This window comes from Culex quinquefasciatus, chromosome 1 (assembly GCF_015732765.1).
Source record: "Culex quinquefasciatus strain JHB chromosome 1, VPISU_Cqui_1.0_pri_paternal, whole genome shotgun sequence".
NCBI classification, from domain to species: domain Eukaryota; kingdom Metazoa; phylum Arthropoda; class Insecta; order Diptera; family Culicidae; genus Culex; species Culex quinquefasciatus.
Genome location: NC_051861.1, coordinates 37,197,804 through 37,217,260, shown reverse-complemented (window position 1 = coordinate 37,217,260; position 19,457 = coordinate 37,197,804). Strand labels below are relative to the sequence as shown.

The following is a 19,457-nucleotide window of genomic DNA, read 5'->3' as shown; positions in this document are numbered from 1 at the left end:
TTCAAAGGGACTCAAGTGCAAAGGGCCAAAGCATATCTCGTGGAATCAAAACTTTCTGACGGGGCCTTTGAAACTTTTTCATCAATATTCTCGATTATAATATATTTATTGGAAATTTTGACCACAAGGCAATACAATAGCAACAGTTTTCCATCCTTTAAGGGAATAAACTTTGAAATTACCCTAGTTTTATTGAATTGGGATTTGAAAAACTTTTCGCAAATTTCAACTTGATTTTTCTCAATGTTTTGAAAATGGACTTGGAACCTTTTACAATGTTTTGCTTGAAATGTGTGGTTTTGTTGGATGCAATGGTTCAGCAGTGCTGTGCGTTCGCTAAGTGTTGTTAGTTGGGGGTCATCTTGGGGGATACCTGTTTGTCGTAGTCGTTCCAGTGTGTTGAGTGTTGATTTGTGGCCTGATATCCTGGTTCGGAGTTTGTGTGTTGTCATTCCTATGTATTGTTGGTTGCAGTCGGTGCAGGGTATGCTGTAGACTGGGACGGGACGGCTGGATAGAGTCTTCTTTTTGAATGTTTACGTTTGTATTCTTCTTCTGTTTTTTGCAAGAAAATTTGTGTTCGAAAACAAATAACAAGCAATCTGTGATTCAGATAGCTTGACAATTCAAATTTTCTTGATGATGTTTTTCAACTCAGTGCTCAAGCATGCGGATGACTTTTTCTTTGGTTGAAATGTTGTTTAGTTTTTCCTCGCAGATTTTTTTTGAATTTGGCTGTTAAAATTTGCGGTTGGACGTGGGTGGGGAATCCTGAGTTTATGTTCCATCGTTTTACGGTGGATCCGTTCATAAGGAGCTGCCGGATACAAATCACTTGAAATGGTTGGCAAATCAAAGATGAGTAAAAAAATGTTCACTTCTTCATTTTTTATGTGTTTTTTATAAGTAAGTTTTTAATTTTCATTTGGATGTGAAAAATGCAATACGATTTAAATGCGTTTTCTTACTTCAATCTAAAAAAATCCTAAAAAGCCTACAAGCGAGCCTGCAAGTCATTAAATGGGAGGGGAGATTTTTTCTTAGATCTGCTCCTGTCGTTGTCCCGTTACGCAAAGAAAGTAAATAAATCTTTCCCAGTTCCTCAAAGAGGAGCACGTCGAATTCAACGGCAATTTTTACTCAACTTTGAAGCAAGTTAACATTCCATAGGTCGCACGCCCTAAGGTGTCAGAATCGAAAGAAATGGCTGGCAAGAATTCAAATTTGTACCAATTCATTCACTTCAAAGAGCAAAAAAGTTTGTTTTTCAATTTGTGGCAATGAGTTGAAATAAAAAAGTGCGAAAAAAAATCAAATAGGCTAAAATGTGGCCATTATTTTTGTTTGCTTTTTAAATCCAGTACGATGTTGTTTCTTCACGCCACATTTTAATTTCATGGGAATCACAGGTTTAATATTGTTCAATCTAGATGACATTTCTATGTAACGCGAAAAAAATAACAATAGTTTTAAATGGGCAAAAGAATAGTCAGTTCATGAAATGTATTGTTTTTTAAAATGAAAATGCTGATAAGTCAACATTTGGTGTATGATAGAAATAAATGCCTTTCAATTGAAAATATTTTAAACAATCTATTAATGCAATTTACAATTATTTGTGAAATTGATTTAATTTTTTTTTAATTTTTCTCAACTCAAATTACAATACTTCTCATTTTCTCCTAATAAGAAAGGACTGGTTTAGGTTGACAGAAGCGGCCATGTTGAAAGTGGTTTAGTTTGACAATAGGTTTTTTTCTCTCTGTTTATCCCATCCCAGGTTTAATATTGTTCAATCTAGATGACATTTCTATGTAACGCGAAAAAAATAACAATAGTTTTAAATGGGCAAAAGAATAGTCAGTTCATGAAATGTATTGTTTTTTAAAATGAAAATGCTGATAAGTCAACATTTGGTGTATGATAGAAATAAATGCCTTTCAATTGAAAATATTTTAAACAATCTATTAATGCAATTTACAATTATTTGTGAAATTGATTTAATTTTTTTTTAATTTTTCTCAACTCAAATTACAATACTTCTCATTTTCTCCTAATAAGAAAGGACTGGTTTAGGTTGACAGAAGCGGCCATGTTGAAAGTGGTTTAGTTTGACAATAGGTTTTTTTCTCTCTGTTTATCCCATCCCAGGTTTAATATTGTTCAATCTAGATGACATTTCTATGTAACGCGAAAAAAATAACAATAGTTTTAAATGGGCAAAAGAATAGTCAGTTCATGAAATGTATTGTTTTTTAAAATGAAAATGCTGATAAGTCAACATTTGGTGTATGATAGAAATAAATGCCTTTCAATTGAAAATATTTTAAACAATCTATTAATGCAATTTACAATTATTTGTGAAATTGATTTAATTTTTTTTTAATTTTTCTCAACTCAAATTACAATACTTCTCATTTTCTCCTAATAAGAAAGGACTGGTTTAGGTTGACAGAAGCGGCCATGTTGAAAGTGGTTTAGTTTGACAATAGGTTTTTTTCTCTCTGTTTATCCCATCCCAGGCTGTAGATAACATTTTTGTGGTCCTCCTTGTGGGTGGTGTCCTTCATTTGTGTGAACATTGTTTTGGTTGTTTTGATGTTCCTTGTGGCCAGTTTTATGTGTGGGTAGTCCTTTTTCAGCTGCTTTTTGACTTGTTCAGTCAGTGTTGGGATGTATGCTACACTGGTAAACAGCATTACACTTTTTTCAGTTCACTTTTACACACTTGTATGGGATTTTTCAGTTCAAGTATGATTACACACTTTCGTGTAATGTTGATTATCAGTGTATGCTACGGTAGGTATGTTGCAGATGTTGTGTGGGTGTAGTCTGGTCATTCTGGACTGGATCAACAGGGGGGTTGATACGGCGAGTGTTTCTGTGGTTGATAAGCCGGTTGCGTAGAGCTCGGGAGTAATTGTTGATTTTCAGCTGGTTGTCCATTATTTTCACCTTCTGCTGGTCGGACAGGTTTGTAGAGAAGGTGTTGATCCGGTTGATTAGATTGGTAGCAGTGTTGAGTTTTTGGTTCAAGGGGTGGAACGAGTGAAAGTCGAGGAACCGACCACTCGCGATGGGCTTTTGGTACCATTCTGTCCTGATGGTTTGGGTTTCAGTGCGAACTAGCAGCATGTCGAGATATGGTAGTCGGTAGTTGTTTTCTAGTTCGTAGGTGAATTGAAGATGTTCATTGTACGAATTGAACACCTCCATCCCGTGGTCCAGCTTGTCTGGGGGAATGGCCGTAACGATGTCGTCTACGTATTTTTTGAGGAAAGGTAGTTGGAAGTCCAGTTTATGGACGACAGATACTAGGAGGTTTTCCATCACTAGGTCTGCTACCGTGGAGGACAATGGGTTTCCCATGGCCGTGCCGAAGATCTGCTGGTAATGCTGCTCATTGAACTTGAAATAGCTCGCGTCGATGCAGAACTCGATCATCTCTAAGAAAAGGTCGAGATTGATGTTGTTGGCATGCTTCTTGATCCCCTCCCACCCATATATGACGTCATGGACGACTAGTAGCTTGGGTACACATGTGAAGAGCGAGACTACATCAAGTGAGATCAACACGTGTCCAGGTGGTAGTGTGACAGTGTTGATAAACTCACAGAATTCGAAAGAATCCTTGACGTTGTACTGGCTGTTGATCGATTTGCGGATCATCTGTCCAATGTACTTAGACAGGTTGTAAGATGGCGCTGTTATGTTGGGAACCACTGGTCTTAAGGGCAGTCCCTGTCATTTTAATAAGCGCTATTTCTTATTTTAATAAGCGCTATTTCTCACACAAAACCTATGTTTATGACCCTTTTTGAATTGTTGGCGACGAATTAGCAATGACTATGAATGGCACATGCCAAATAATATTGTATAATCCTAATCCAATATTATCACTGCGCTTCAAAGATAAATAATTTCGAAACTTGGATTCGGTTTTTCTTCCACAAAATTTCACCCACTTCTGACGCAATATTTTGTCACGTGGAAAACAAAAAGGCCTATTTTGGCCACCCATAATTTAGTCTACCAGCAATAAAAGCGCGAAGCACTTAATTTTTCAACGAAAATTTTAACATCTGGAGTTTTTTTTAAGGTCCAATAAACCAAATTTCCAGTTTTTGCTTTTTGAGTGTTTTTGAAACCGCCTTGAGACAGGGGTATTAAAAAACACTCAAAAAGCAAAAACTGAAAATTTGGTTTACTGGACCTTTAAAAAAAACTCCGGATATTATCCATGTTACATGAATTTTCGACTGAAATGTTTTTACAAGTTTTTATTAAAATTTCCAAAGAATTATTGCTTACTCTCAGTTGAAAATTTAAAATATTCTAAAGTTAGTAGCAAGGTTTGAATCTTTGAATCATAGCATTCAAAATAAGAAGCGTGTTTTGCAGTGCTGTTAAACGTTTAAATTAACGACGTAACTCATCTGTTACGATTTGTTACGAAGGGGGGAGGGGGTCAAAAATCACAAATTTAGCGTTACGTAATAAAAGAACACTCCTAACTAGGAACGTGAGCGGGACAAACCCACGTTTCATACTCCCTCCCAGATTCTAGGCTAGGGATCGATTGGATTAATAATGGTGCCAAAATCGTAGGGGTTCCCTTCGCATCCATGCATTGCAATTACCTTGTGACTCATCTCAAAGGGCAGGCACAAAACTTCCAAGTTCACCATAATGGCTGTAAGATCACCCTGAAACTCGGTTGAACTTGGAACTGAGTAGCAAACGGTCCCCTTGGCATCGGCCAGTTATCCACGCCACTCAGAACAATTTGCTCACTCTCTCAAATAACATGGGTAGCAGTCAGCATTATCAAGCTGTTATATCAGCGCTGATTATCGCTGAGTGAATGATCCCATAAATAAAACTCTCCTTCTCTTTATCTCGTGGCATGAGACGGACGGGGTCACCCAAATCTAACCCAACATACAGCCATATAAATTTGCTGTGCGTCTCGTTTATGACGCTAATACTGTGTGGTCTGATCAGATGAAACAATCAGTGCGCGCAATTGCGGAAATGCATAATTTTTCACTTTGGGGTCGTTTTGGGGTGCACGACTCGGTTTGGGGGCAGGTCACCTAGCGACGTTGTTCAAAGTGAACTTGAAAATGGTTAGGGTTTTTTATTACATTTTGCGCAAAATTTTACTGTTATGCCGCAATGGCGAATCACGCATTAAGACCCCATCCACATCGTTAAAACGACAAGAGAAAATTGGAATAAGTTGTTGAATTTAAATTATGAGTTATAATGCTGACATTATACTAGAACATGTCACATCGTCGCCAAAGCTCTATGCTATTGCATGTGCATTAGGGTGGGTACGGATTTTGAAAAGTTCTCAGATTAAGTTCTGGTGTGGTTCCCCTCTCACGCCAAACTTTAGCTAATTTGGTCGAAAACTGTCTTGTCATGAAACTTCTATAAGATGGCCAGAAATGAGCGGAATCGTCTGAAGAACAACGCTTGGCCGGGTTCGTGGAAATGGCCATTCGGGAAAAAGATTTTCAGGGATATAGCAAATCAGGGGAAATGGCCATTCGGGAAATTTTTTTAGGGGAAATCCTCATTCGAGGATGTGGTCTTTAAGGGAAATGGTTTGCTCGGGGAAGCGTCTTTTCGGGGAAGTGTCTTTTCGGTGATGTGGAGAGAAATTGTTTGTTTTCTTATGAAACGGTGGTGTTTTTTCGAGGTTCTGTTGATCATAGCCAAGTTATTTGAGGAATCCCATTTCCCTAGTTTCCACAATTTCGAAGAATGTGCTGTAATATTCATTTTGTAGTTACGGATGTTAAACTCGTGAATTGGAAAAAAAGTTCTTAACCGAATTTTATTTTTGTTGCACCCCGTTTTATAAGATAACAGGTTTCGATCGTAGCAATCGGGGTGTGCGGACGCGAAAACTGTTCGCTGTCACAGTTTTTCTCGGGCTCTAATAATTTTTCATGAAAAGTTGTGAATGTTACTTGGCAATTTAAGTTTTTCAAAAGTGAGTGTTAGGCGAAACATGGGATAATTTGGATGGATCGCGGTGGTGGTGGTGCTGGAAGAGGACCGTTCAATGGAGAACGTGGCCTGCTCCGGGTTTGTTGCGGAACTGGCATGGAACTCGGTAGCTGCACGGAGAAAAAAGAGTTCCCAAAATCGTGAACAAGCGTTCATGAAAATAAGAACCACGAACAAAGTGTTCAAATTTCATGGTACGTTTTTCAAAATCGTACCATGGAATTTGAACACTTTGTTCGAGGTTCCCATTTTCATGAACGCTTGTTCACGATTTTAAGAACTCTTTTTTCTCCGTGTGTCGAACCTTTCCCGAAGACCAGGATGGTGCTCGGTCCCCGTCAAGGTCAACATCCCGCTAATGAAAGGGAATCGGAGCCGAGGGCACGGATTAGTACTCCGGGACCGGTTAGTTGCAGCTGCGTCAAAAGCGTGGAAAATCTTACAGAAGATGGACGAAGCGGATCACGAGTGGGCGTTGGCAAGCGGAAACAGCCCAAGCGGGAACGGGCTTTTTTGAGCGGGAACCAGCCCCCGTTTGACGTAGACGAAGACGATTGAAGAGAAGCTGGTTTTGAACAATTTGTTCACTGGTGAGCTCGTTCTTTTTGTAAAACAACCATTCTTTCATTTATTCTGACATACACACACATCATTCAAGACAAAGCCAGTAGGGCGTGCCCAAGGAGCAGCCGTGGCTGACTGGTTACAGTGTTCGCTATGCGAATGGTCCTGGGTTCGATTCCCATCTGCTTCCAACGAGAAAGTGAAGGAATTATAAATTTTTGAAACTCTGAATAAGAATGAAAAATCATAGTAGCTTGAGCCGGGGTTCGATCCCCCGTCCTTTTAATTGGTAAGCAAAAATGCTAACCACTACCATCGCGGCTTGGTGAGCTACAACCGGAATTAGGAATACTGTTACCGTCATCTGGGGTGAATCGGGACTACAGTCTGAATAGGGACAGAAGTGTTTAGAACACTTAAAGGATTTAAATTGGGAAATGGATGTACACATTTTGTTGGTCTGAGTCTGTTTTATCCGAAACCAACCAGAAAAATCAAAATATTTTGCTTTAACATGGTTAAAACTGCTGTCCCAATTCGCCCCAGTTGACGGTACTACCAACTAAATACGCGCTGAGCTTTTGTCCACTTGGCAAGGGTTCGGAAGTTCTAAATAACGTTTGAATCCGATTGATGCAAATGTTCTTCAGGGCGGGGCTTGTCGATAAAGCTGAAGTACCTCGCGCTCGGCTAGCCAGCGTAGAAATGGGTCACCGAAGCTCGGCAGAGCTAACACCTTCCAAATGCCTATGCGAGTTATTTGCATGTATAGAATTTAAAAAAAATCTAAAATTCATGGAAACAACTCAATTTGTAAGAAGCGACCGCGTGGTTCCGTTTGGTTGGTTGCACACACACACACACACACAGTGTCTTTTCGGTGATGTGGAATTCGGGGAAGTGTCATAGATTCTTGATTTTTTTTGCATACAAACTTCAACGACCCTTAAACCACCTTAAACCTTAACTGATTTGGCTAAAAATTGGAACATTTACTTATTTTTGCCTAAAGGGTCGAGCCAGGGCGTATCTCTTAAGATTTTCAAAAAACAATCTTGTCACCCTAATGGTCCCAAAGTTATTTTTGATTGCAAATCAGTTTTTTTTTTTCAAAAATAACTTGTTTTCAAATATATTACAACTTCGGTAACACATTTAGCACCATCCTTAACTCGGAAATTCTGCATTTTCTGAATACCCTGGGCATAATCTTCAATTTTGACAAATACCCCAAATTGATCGGATAACGCATTCCCATGATACAGAATAATGGAATATTTTAAAGCCTTTTTCAGGACAATAAAACATTAATGTAACTCCAATGTACTCAACGTATCCAAACATAAACAAATCTTGACCTTTCCAGCATCAATTCAAACATTTTGACACTCTGCCTAAAACATTTCGCGTTTGTCCCACTGAAAGTCGTCGCACAAACTAATTCGCTAATCGGTTCGATTAGCACCGCGCCGCGCTAAGCAAACCGGCCATTGGTAATACCGGTTTACCACCTGATGATCTACAACTAAGTTAATTTTCGCCCCCGGCCGACCGCGCTAATTAATCAAACAATTTGGCAAATTTCCTTTCTGTTTAGCACCGTCCGAATCTCGGCTTTTCGAGATTTTTTGAACACAAAAAAAGTTGGCTTTTGTCTTCTTTTCTTATTTTGCTTTTAAGAGCACGCAGAAAAATAAGTCATATTTGAATCAACAAAACGTTTTGTTGATTTGGAGCGGCCGTGGCTGACTGGTTACGGTGTTCGCTTTCTAAGCGAATGGTCCTGGGTTCGATTCCCATCTGCTCCCAACGAGAAAGTATAGGAAATATTAATCTTGAAACTCTGAACATGAACGAAAAATCAAAGTCGCCCGAGTCGGGGTTCGATCCTCCGTCCTTTGGATTGGTAAGCAAAAATGCTAACCACTAGGCCATCACGGCTTGGTGAGCGACGTCTGGAATTAGGAATACTGTTACTATCAAACTATATACGCGCTGGGTCCTTGTCCATTTGACAAGGGTTCGGAAGTTCTAAATAACGTTTGAACCCGATTGGTGCAAACGTTCTTCAGGGCGGGGCTTGTCGATAAAAGCTGAGGGACCTCGCGCTCGGCTAGCCAGCGTAGAAATGGGTCACCGAAGCTCGGCAGAGCTAACACCTTCCAAATGCCTATGCGAGTTATTTGCATGTATAGAATGTAGATCTAAAAATACATGGAAACAACTCAATTTGTAAGAAGCGACCGCGTGGTCCCGTTTGGTTGGTTGCACACACACACACACACAACAAAACGTTTTGTTGATTTGAAAATCATATTTTTTGTTGAATCAACGCTAAACGTCCAAGCAGCTTTTTCAAAACAACAAAAGACTTTTGTGGAATCGAGAAAATCAAGGTTTGTTTCAACGCAAAATCGGCGTTGATTATATTCAACAAAAATTTTGTTGATTCAAACAGGCTGATTCTACAAAACTTTTTTCTGCGTGAGGGGAAATTCAGCCCTACATTCACAAGGACAAGTAGACATCTCTAGCAGTGCTTACCTTGTTTCGCGGCACCAATGTAAACAATGCGATAGGTTCATTTTCGGAATGTAAAAAATAAAAGAGGCATTCGTTTCAAATATGTTTATTATGTTTCGAATTTGCATTCTGTCTGCTGCTGCTTTAGTTACATTGTTTTTTTTTGGGTTGTTAATCATCGTTACGCGCCATTTTTCTCTCTATCTCTCTTTTCTTCCTCTGTTGTTGTTTCGATACAGCGTTTTATTTTTAAGGGGTGTATATTGTTTGTGACAAAGATTTTTAAAACGCTTTCTTCCAATCTTTTTTTTTCAACAACAACCTCGCAATGGTGGTGTAAATGTGTGCTTGTTGCTCATCTTTGTGTGGGTGTGTTTGTGGTTCATCCCGTTCAAACGTGCGTTTGTTTTCTTGTTTACTTTTTGTCTTGTTGTCGTTTGGCTGTTTGTTTGTTGATAAAATTCTGTCCGCTCTCTCTCGCCCTCTCTTCTGTATATCTGATATACAAAATGTTACCCTGTGTTATTGGATTTCTTTCTGTGTTTTTCGTTTACTTTCTTGTTTAAATTTGTTCTGTTAATTTTTCTTCTTTTTTTACTTTACTATCTGTATAGTGGTTTCACATGGTTAGGTGTAATGCATTAAGTACAACTACGGCTACGCAATGCTATTGGATTATTTTGGTATTTGTGATTATGTGTTTCATTTTGCTTGTTTTATTTCAGTTGATCTTTATCGGGGTTTGCTTCTTCAATGCCGACCAAATGCCAAAGAATACGAATTACGGAATTAACTTGTTTCTTTTTTTCAGCTAGGGTTGAGTATTTTCAGTGTAATGATAAACCAAATTTGCTTGTAAATATAATCTGTATAGAGTTCCGTTTAATTCGGGGGAAGCAAAAAGGGGATTGGGAAAACAATCTTCTTATAATATTAGGAAAAATAATTATCACTAAAACCTTTTGTTTTTCGTTAAATATCAAACTTTTTAATGTTACTTCACGTCAACGAATCGGAATCGGCGTTTGTGCGCCACAAAACCATTGCAAAACAACTCGAAGGGCGCTCGTTTAACACACCAAACTTTTTATCCAATCTCATTTCGAAGAGCAAAACGATGAAATCAAACCCGAATCGTTTTGGCACCTGTTTTCCATCATCATCACACGTCTGTTGTTTTAGTTTTTTTTGTGTTACTTTATGCGTTCGTTTTTTCTTCTTATTTCCACTCGTCAATAAATAATTGATTTTCGTTAAATGTTGTTTTCATTATGTGTGTTTGTATGACAGGTTTCGAAAAATTTCTAACATTAATGTGTTACTTGTTTACTCCTTTCTTCTTATTTGATTTCACTTTCGTTACAGAACTATTTATCACTAGTCGGTTTTTTCCATCTCCGACTTTAGCAACTTCTACGAGATTTTTTACTTTTTTATTCTCAAATTTTAGTTGTGTGTAACTGATAATGGGAAACCCCTGCTAGCTTGAATATGTTTACTTTGAAATGCGAAACGACTTTCTCTCTCTTCTCTCTAACTGTGGAATAACATGCAGTAAACGACAACGGGTATTGTAAACGCCGAAAATAGTGGAAAATTACTTCTACGCAAAACTTTCTGTGGCTATTTATTTAATACCGTCTTTTTACGATTTTCGAAAATGGAAATGTTTTAGTTTTGTTACATTTGTAGCTTGGTTAGATTTAACTGTGGTTTTTAGTGAGAGGAATGTCATGCCAACTTCAAAATTTCAAGTTTTTGTTATTTATTGCAATAAAAATACGATTATGGTCATCGTCCAAGCACGCATGAAATGCGCAAACTGCAGTGGCAACTGCACCGCGAATCTGCAAACAACTGAGATCCTCGGCAACAAGAAATAACCATTTTCAATCTGTTTTGACAAATTCAGCGAAAATGTCAACGCCTCACTCAAATCACGCGCTTAATGTGCATCCTGCGGTGGCAACCACACCGCGAATGATGCGAACAAATGAACTTCTCGGCACCGAAAAACTACGATTTTGTCTCATTTTTTTTTTGCAACGGTCAATGAATTAAACTAAGCGTATTTTGAAAGTGATATATCACTTTCAGAACTCGCCCAAAGTAAAGGTCCATGGTCCTTTCGAAAAGAAACGAGAGGAAAGCACTATTTGGGAAGAGTAAAGACCTCTCGCGCTACAACCACAACAAATCGTGTTCATTTGTTCATTAAAACAGTTCATCCCATGGAGTGGCTTAAAAGAACAAATGACCGCCCCTTGATCACCGAATCGTGGTGGCCTTTACGGAAAAAGCGCAGTTCAAAATGCCGAAGTTCTGGGGTTCGAGTCTCGGTATCGACACTTTTCTCCGTCCGTTCACAGTGCCATTTTACTACCGAACGATGCTCTTTATCCTCTCGTATACCGAAGCCCAGTTCTGGGTGTAGCAGTTGACGTTAGGCTGTCCCAAAAAAAAAAAAGAAAAGTGGTCAAAACTTCGGTGCTCACCCCTAGAATGGTAGATAAGGATGTCAGGAACAATGTTTTCATACAACAAAAAATTCAAAAAAATGGTTTACAACTCGCGCGCGGAGCATGAATGAAAAAAGTGCCTTTTTGTGTACTTTTCCGAAGTGCGCGAAACAAACATACTAAAGTCATTCAAATTTGATCGCCTTGGGCTTCAAGTTATAGTTTGATGTCCCCAGAACAAATCCATGTACAGACATAGTCCATAAAAGCTTTTGCGTTGCGTTCAAACTCGGATTGACGCAGTGCAGGCAAACGAAACGCTTCTTCTTTGATGACAGTTATTTGCCAAAAATCCGTCAGAATTCCACAGAATTTTGTAAATCCTGACTGAATGTGTAGTGAAAATCGCTTTATCAAAAAAAAAATAGTTTTCTACGGAAGGGCAATGAATGCTGAAACGACAACACCCTGCGCAAATCACACGTAAAGTGCGCAAACTGCAGAGGCAACCGTACCGCAAATTGGGAAGCGCGACCTTTTTGATTAGCAACTATTTTGACGAAAATCGCCAATTTTCAGCTGCTCGCCAATCACACGTAAAGTGCGCAAACTGCAGTGGCAACCATACCGCAAATTCTCGTGACGCAACGTTTGTAAACTTTCTCCGGCAGCAACGAAAGTTGTCGGACTTTTTTGTACACCTTTTGTTGTTGCGAAAAAATAAGGGTAATTCTCCGCCAACTCACACAGCAGTTGCCCCGACCCCTCTTCGATTTGCGTGAAACTTTGTCCTAAGGGGTAACTTTTGTCCCTGATCACGAATCCGAGGTCCGTTTTTTGATATCTCGTGACGGAGGGGCGGTACGACCCCTTCCATTTTTGAACATGTGAAAAAAGAGGTGTTTTTCAATAATTTGCAGCCTGAAACGGTGATGAGATAGAAATTTGGTGTCAAAGGGACTTTTGTGTAAAATTAGACGCCCGATTTGATGGCGTACTCAGAATTCCGAATAAACGTAAAAAAAAGTTTTGAAAAAGTTGGTCGTCATCGATCATGGCCATTCATGGTCACCCGCGACAGACACGGACGACGAAACAAAGAGAAACGCAAAAAGTAACTTTTTCAAAACTTTTTTTCGTAAAATCGCGATAACTCGTAATGTTTATAAGCAAACCCCTTTTGTCTATATATCAAAATTTTTGTAATTGTCTGCTCTACAACTTTGTAGAACATTTTTACACTCTAAAAAATAACCCTGCAAAGTTAGAAAAAACACGAAATTTTAAAATGAAAATTTTTGTTCTAAATGAAAAAATAACCCTTCCGGGTCAATGTAGATTCGAAAAGTACATTAAATTTCCCATAAAATGACATGTTCCAAAATTTTTTACAGTCGAGTAACGGAAAATGGGAGAATTTTTAAAACTTTTTTAGTGTTTTTTTCGATGAAAGTACGTTTATTCGGAATTCTGAGTACGCCATCAAATCGGGCGTCTAATTTTACATAAAAGTCCCTTTGACACCAAATTTCTATCTCATCACCGTTTCAGGCTGCAAATTGTTGAAAAACAACTCTTTTTTCGCATGTTCAAAAATGGAAGGGGTCGTACCACCCCTCCGTCACGAGATATCAAAAAACGGACCTCGGTTTCGTGATCAAGGACAAAAGTTACCCCTTAGGACAAAGTTTCACGCAAATCGAAGAGGGGTCGGGGCAACTTTTCCCGATTTCGTGTGAGTTGGTAGAGAATTACCCATAAACAATTTTAATGTTGGCATAAAATTACTCTCCATATTTTCAACAAAAGAAACTTTTACGGGCTAATATTGCTGAACGCGCCGAGGTGAAAACCCAAAAAAAAGCTGCTGCTAAAATTTCTAGCAGCTTGATTGAACATCAAACTAAGACATGTGCTTGTTGTTTTTTCTCTTTCTCTTTCTGTAATACATAATATATTTATAGACTCTTGGAAAAATACTAAGTTTTTCTTCATTCACTGCGACAAACGAACAATTTTATATGACAGTTTGACTCTCCGGAGGTTTCGCAACCTAGCTCTCTGTACTGTGGTATTATTGCTAAAAATAATTAAACTAAACAAGAAAAATGTACAATTTAACTGAGGAAAACGAAAAGAGTTATTGGACAAAACGAAAACACAAATAATATTAGGTTATAAATTGCCTGCTTTTGATTTTAGTTTTAACCTTTTTAGCTAAACTTTATATTATATCTCTGTCTGCCAGCTTGGCTTGCACTGTTGAATACAATTACTTTCACGCTTACAGCTTGCTTGATAAACTTTAGAAAATAATAATAATAATAATAATAATAATAGAAGTATAATAAAAAACCTAAACAAAAATAAACAATTTCACATACAAAAAAAATCATAAGAACAGCTTAACTCTCTCTCTCGTTCTCTATCGTTATGTGGGTTCCTTTCGCGTTCAGTACAACAACCGAGCCGAACCTCGGGTTTTTTCCGGAGTTAATGTTAATGTTAATAAAAAATAGTACACTTGTCTCCTCGTTTTACCTTAACATCTAGGAATACAATCATGTTGTTTGTGTGTGTGTGTGTGAAATGTCCTTGCTACGAGTTGTGTGAATGCTTTTGATGAACTTTACCTCTAAACTCTACTCTTCTACTACTGTTTTTTTCTGAAATGATTTTGATGATGTTCAAACTTGTCTCCTAACAAATACAAATTAGCTCTAGAATACCTACTAGTGCCGCGGGCCTAGCTAGCCCAGAAACGCTAAATTTCACGAGGACGACGAGGTCGGTGGCGATGTGGAAGTAGTGGTGCTGCTGGTGATGTTGAGGGTACCGTTTCCGCCGCTCAGGATGTCCTTCCGCGAGAGCTGCATCTCGGCAAAGTCGATCTCGTTGGTGGAGTCGATCGACTGGATCGAGGTGCTCTTGATCATGCGCAGGTTCAGCGGGCCCGATCCGCGGCACTTGAGTGCGGTCAGCTGGGGTTTTTTTTTTTTGGGAAGGGAAAATTCGTTAGTTTTGACTATTTCGAAATACTTGATCGAGGGACAAAAAAGACACGCAAACATTTTTTTTATTTTTTGGGGTTAGTCATTCTCTCGGGTGAGGGGTAAAAGTGCATCATGCCGACATGCAACGAAAATGGAAGCATTTCTAATACTAATCAAATATTTACAAAAACAACACAAAAATGAAACAAAAACTAACACATAATTTTGAAACTTACTGCCAATTGAGTTTTTTTTTCTCTCTCTCTCACACCGTGTATTGCACGGTTCCCCCTTAAGCAGAGAGCAACCAACTAATAATGTTCACCCACCCTAATGGGTCAACTTGCTCTTGAGGCTATCTACAGCGAAACTGAACAGATCGCGGCCGTGCGAAAGTTTCTGAACGTACTAAAGAGTGAAGAAAAGAAGAGGTAGAGAAAAATGTGCAGAAAATGAAGAATTTTGAGCCCGGTGAAAGCTATCGATAATTTTAAGACGAAAAGCCATCGCAGAACAAGTGGAAAGACCTCTATTTTTTCTGTATTTTTTAATCCGGCTGAAACTTTTTTGGTGCCTTCGGTATGCCCAAAGAAGCCATTTTGCATCATTAGTTTGCCCATATAATTTTCCATACAAACTTGGCAGCTGTCCATACAAAAATGATATGTGAAAATTCAAAAATCTGTATCTTTTGAAGGAATTTTTTGATCGATTTGGTGTCTTCGGCAAAGTTGTAGGTATGGATATGGACTACACTGAAAAAAAATGATACACGGTAAAAATTTTTTGGTGATTTTTTATTTAACTTTTTGTCACCAAAACTTGATTTGTAAAAAAACACTATTTTTATTTTTTTTTCATTTTTTGATATGTTTTAAAGGACATTAAATGCCAACTTTTCAGAAATTTCTAGAATGGGTAAAAAATCTTTGACCGAGTTATGATTTTTTTAATCAATACATTTTTTTCAAAAAATCGAAATATTGATCGCAAAAATTTTTCAATTTCATTTTTTGATGTAAAATTGAATTTGCAATCAAAAAGCACTTTAGTGAAATTTTGATAAAAGGCACCGTTTTCAAGTTATAGCCATTTTTATGTAACTTTTTTCAAAATAGTCGCAGTTATTGATATTTAAAAAAAAAGTGCCCATGTTTGCCCACTTTTGAAAAAAATATTTTTGAAAAGCAGAGAAAATTCTCTATATTTTGCTTTTTCGGACTTTGTTGATACGACCCTTAGTTGCTGAGATATTGCAATGCAAAGGTTTAAAAACAGGAAAATTGATATTTTCTAAGTCTCACCCAAACAACCCACCAGTTTCTAATGTCGATATCTCAGCAACTAATGGTCCGATTTACAATGTTAAAATATAAAACATTCGTGAAATTTTCCGATCTTTTCGAAAAAAATATTTTCAAAAATTTTAAATCAAGACTAACATACCAAAAGGGCGTAATATTGAATTTTTGGTCTTCTTAAAATGTTAGCCTTGATTTAAAATTTTTGAAAATATTTTTTTCGAAAAGATCGGAAAATTTCAAAGGTGGGCAAACATGGGCACTAATTTTAAAAAAATTAAAAACTGCGGCTATTTTCAAAAAAGTTACCTAAAAATGGTTATAACTTGAAAACGGTGCACTTTATCAAAAATTCACTAAAACACTTTTTGACTGCAAATTCGATTTTACATCGAAAAATGAAGTTGAAAAATTTTTGCGACCAGTATTTCGATTTCTTGAAAAAATCTGTATTGAGCATGAGCATGAGAGACCACCAGTGTTCCCACGAGCCTAAGCCATCGGCTAGGCTAGGTTCATTTTTCTGGTTCAGGTTCACACCACACGTCGGCAAGCATCGTCGGCTCAGGCTCACTGAGTGCCGTGAGCCATGGTTCATTTGGTTCAAACCAGGCGAGGCTAGCCAAAATGAACCATTGGCTTGAACCAGGCTTGAACCTGGCTTGAACCTGATCAAAGAATGTTAGGCTAAACGGCAAGCTTTGTTACACCGTAGTATGCTCAAACCGTAACATTGTTACTTCGTAACATCGTTACACCGTAACATTTTTACACCGTAACAGTATTACACCGTAACAGTATTACACCGTAACATTAGTACGGTGTAAGGAATGTTTCAGAATGTTGTGGTGTAACCGTGTTACGGTGTAACCAAACTACGGTGTAACCAAACTACGGTGTAACAAATGTTGCGGTGTATCAATGTTACGGTGTAACCATACTACGGTGTAACCATACTGCGGTGTAACGAATGTTACGGTGTAACGAATGTTGCGGTGTAACAATGTTACGGTGTAACCATACTACAGTGTAACCATACTGCGGTGTAACGAATGTTACGGTGTAACGAATGTTGCGGTGTAACAATGTTACGGTGTAATCATACTACGGTGTAACAATACTGCGGTGTAACGAATGTTACGGTTTAACAATGTTACGGTGTAACCATATTACGGTGTAACAATGTCACGGTGTAATGAATGTTGCGGTGTAACAATGTTATGCTGTAACGAATTTTGTGGTGTAACGAATGTTGCGGTGTAACAATGTTACGGTGTAACCATATTACGGTGTAACAATGTTACGGTGTCACAATGTCGCGGTGTAATGAATGTTGCGGTGTAACAATGTTACGGTGTAACGAATTTTGTGGTGTAACGAATGTTGCGGTGTAACAATGTTGCGGTGTAACAATGTTACGGTGTAATCATACTAAAGTGTAACGAATGTTACGGTGTAACGAATGTTGCGTTGTAACAATGTTACGGTGTAACAAATTTTGTGGTGCAACAATGTTACGGTGTAACAATGTTACGGTGTAACAATGTTACGGTGTAACAATGTTACGGTGTAACGAATGCTACGGTGTAACGAATGATGCGGTGTAACGAATGTTACGGTGTAATGAATGTTACATTATAACATTGCTACACTATAAGGTTACACAGTGCATTATACCTATGGTTTTTATTAGCCTGGTAAGCCTGGCTTAAGCCATGGTTCATGGTTCACTGAACCAGGATTGAACCACAAAGGGAGGCTTAAGCCGAACCAAGTTTATAGGTGAACCTAGCCTAACCGGTTCATTTGGGAACACTGGAGACCACCCATGGTTGTCCTTCTCCGTTGCTGAACAGGACTGTAATATCCTATCAATACAACCGACCATACGCTTAAACGATCAAATGATGTTTCCCTTATCAACAGCATGCATGAATGCACTGAAAAGATAAAACATCACGATCATCAAAACTAGAGCCATTGCTAATAGGAAACAGTCGTTGGCCACCAACGGCGCCCGCCATGTCAGTTTGTAGATCTCGGGGGATTGGGACGGGAACGTTAGTTAGCACAGGTTGCTACAAAGGGTGGGTTCTATACGATATCCACACCCCCACGTGTGCCGGAAAACTACTTCTACTTGGGATTTTGTTAGTGGGTAAGGGTAATATGCATTCTCAAGGAAAAAAGTCGGAGTATGCGGATGAGACTATTCCCGGTTATTTGGTGTTGAGTTTAGCATAAATGATTAAATCTTAGACAGCCGGCTGTGGAAAGATAAAACCAAATAAAATGCGAAAACGCGAAACCGCCCAGACCGAAAAACACACACAATCGGGGGGACAACAAAGACGGAAACGGCAACGAAAATCCTGCGTGATGACCGCGACGCGCACCGTTCAAATTCTCCAACGCAACTCATTTCGATTTTTTGAAAAAATCTGTATTGATTCAAAAAATCATAACTTGGTGAAAGATTTTTTGCCCATTCTGGAAATTTCTGAAAAGTTGGCATTTAATGTCCTCTAAAACATATAAAAAAATAAAAAAAATAAAAATAGTGTTTTTTTGCAAATCAAGTTTAAGTGACAAAAAGTAAATCATGATTTTTTTTTTTACCCTGTATCATTTTTTTTCAGTGTAGTCCATATCCATACCTACAACTTTGCCGAAGACACCAAATCGATCAAAACATTCCTTCAAAAGATACAGATTTTTGAATTTTCACATATCATTTTTGTATCGACAGCTGCCAAATTTGTATGGAAAATTATGTGGACAAACTAATGATGCAAAATGGCTTCTTTGGGCATACCGAAGGCAACAAAAAAGTTTCAGCCGGATTAAAAAATACAAAAATTAAAATTAAAGAAAAAAGACCAATTCCGTAGAGAACTGCTCATATGTAAAGTAAAAGAAAAAACTTTTTTTTTTTGTCTTCATTGTTCCTGGGGGTGTGTTCTCATAACTCCAGAATTGACGTAAATTCGCAAAAGACGTCTTTGAATTAACGTCAAACCGATTGGTTTGTGTCTGCGGAAAAAGTAAACCGCTAACGTTTTTTATAGCGGAAAACTGCACCAGATGGCAGTGATCGCACATTTTCTGTAAATGCTTAACTTTTGAAAACGACGAAACTCTGGAATAAATTTTTAAAATGACTTATATTTTTAAAGCCAAAAATTTAAATTGACGATTTAACTGATTCGGGTGTTTAGGGTGTTATTGCGACTGCTCAATTTTCATTTGGATTGTCCATAATCATGAATGTTCCGTTAATCGTTCAAACAAGGCATCATTGACTAACAACGATTTTCAATTCAAGTGTAAGTTTTGACTGATGGGTGGCTTATGCCAAACTGATGCTAGTTAGTATCATGGAACTCTAGGTTAGACCGGAGCCAACATCAATTTCCCCGCCAATGAGTTTTTTTTTTTTTTCTAAAAGGCATTTTTGTTATCCGATATCCTTTTTCAGCTGATTTACAAATTATTTTGTTATTTTGACAAAGTTTTTGTATAAATGAATGTGTTTTTATGATGAAGAATTGGTTCAGGGTAAAGTCAGTTCCTTTGTTAAATATTGTACCTTT

The 19,457-nt window shown here is 38.1% G+C and overlaps 1 protein-coding gene across 8 annotated transcripts in view; it reads right to left on the bottom strand.

The window, feature by feature from the left end:
* Positions 1–13,489: 13,489 nt before the first annotated feature.
* Positions 13,490–19,457, bottom strand: part of LOC6035085 (ecotropic viral integration site 5 ortholog) — a 90,464-nt gene continuing 84,496 nt past the window's right edge. For 5 of the 8 annotated variants that reach the window (XM_038266847.1, XM_038266846.1, XM_038266845.1 and 2 more), the window contains one exon: positions 13,490–14,551. In XM_038266847.1, the coding sequence (XP_038122775.1) occupies positions 14,342–14,551 (210 nt within the window). In that variant the 3' untranslated portion in view covers positions 13,490–14,341. Of the gene's footprint in view, positions 14,552–14,799; positions 14,972–19,457 lie in introns of all 8 variants that reach the window. The other 3 variants (XR_005279075.1, XR_005279076.1, XR_005279074.1) reach the window with 2 other exon arrangements.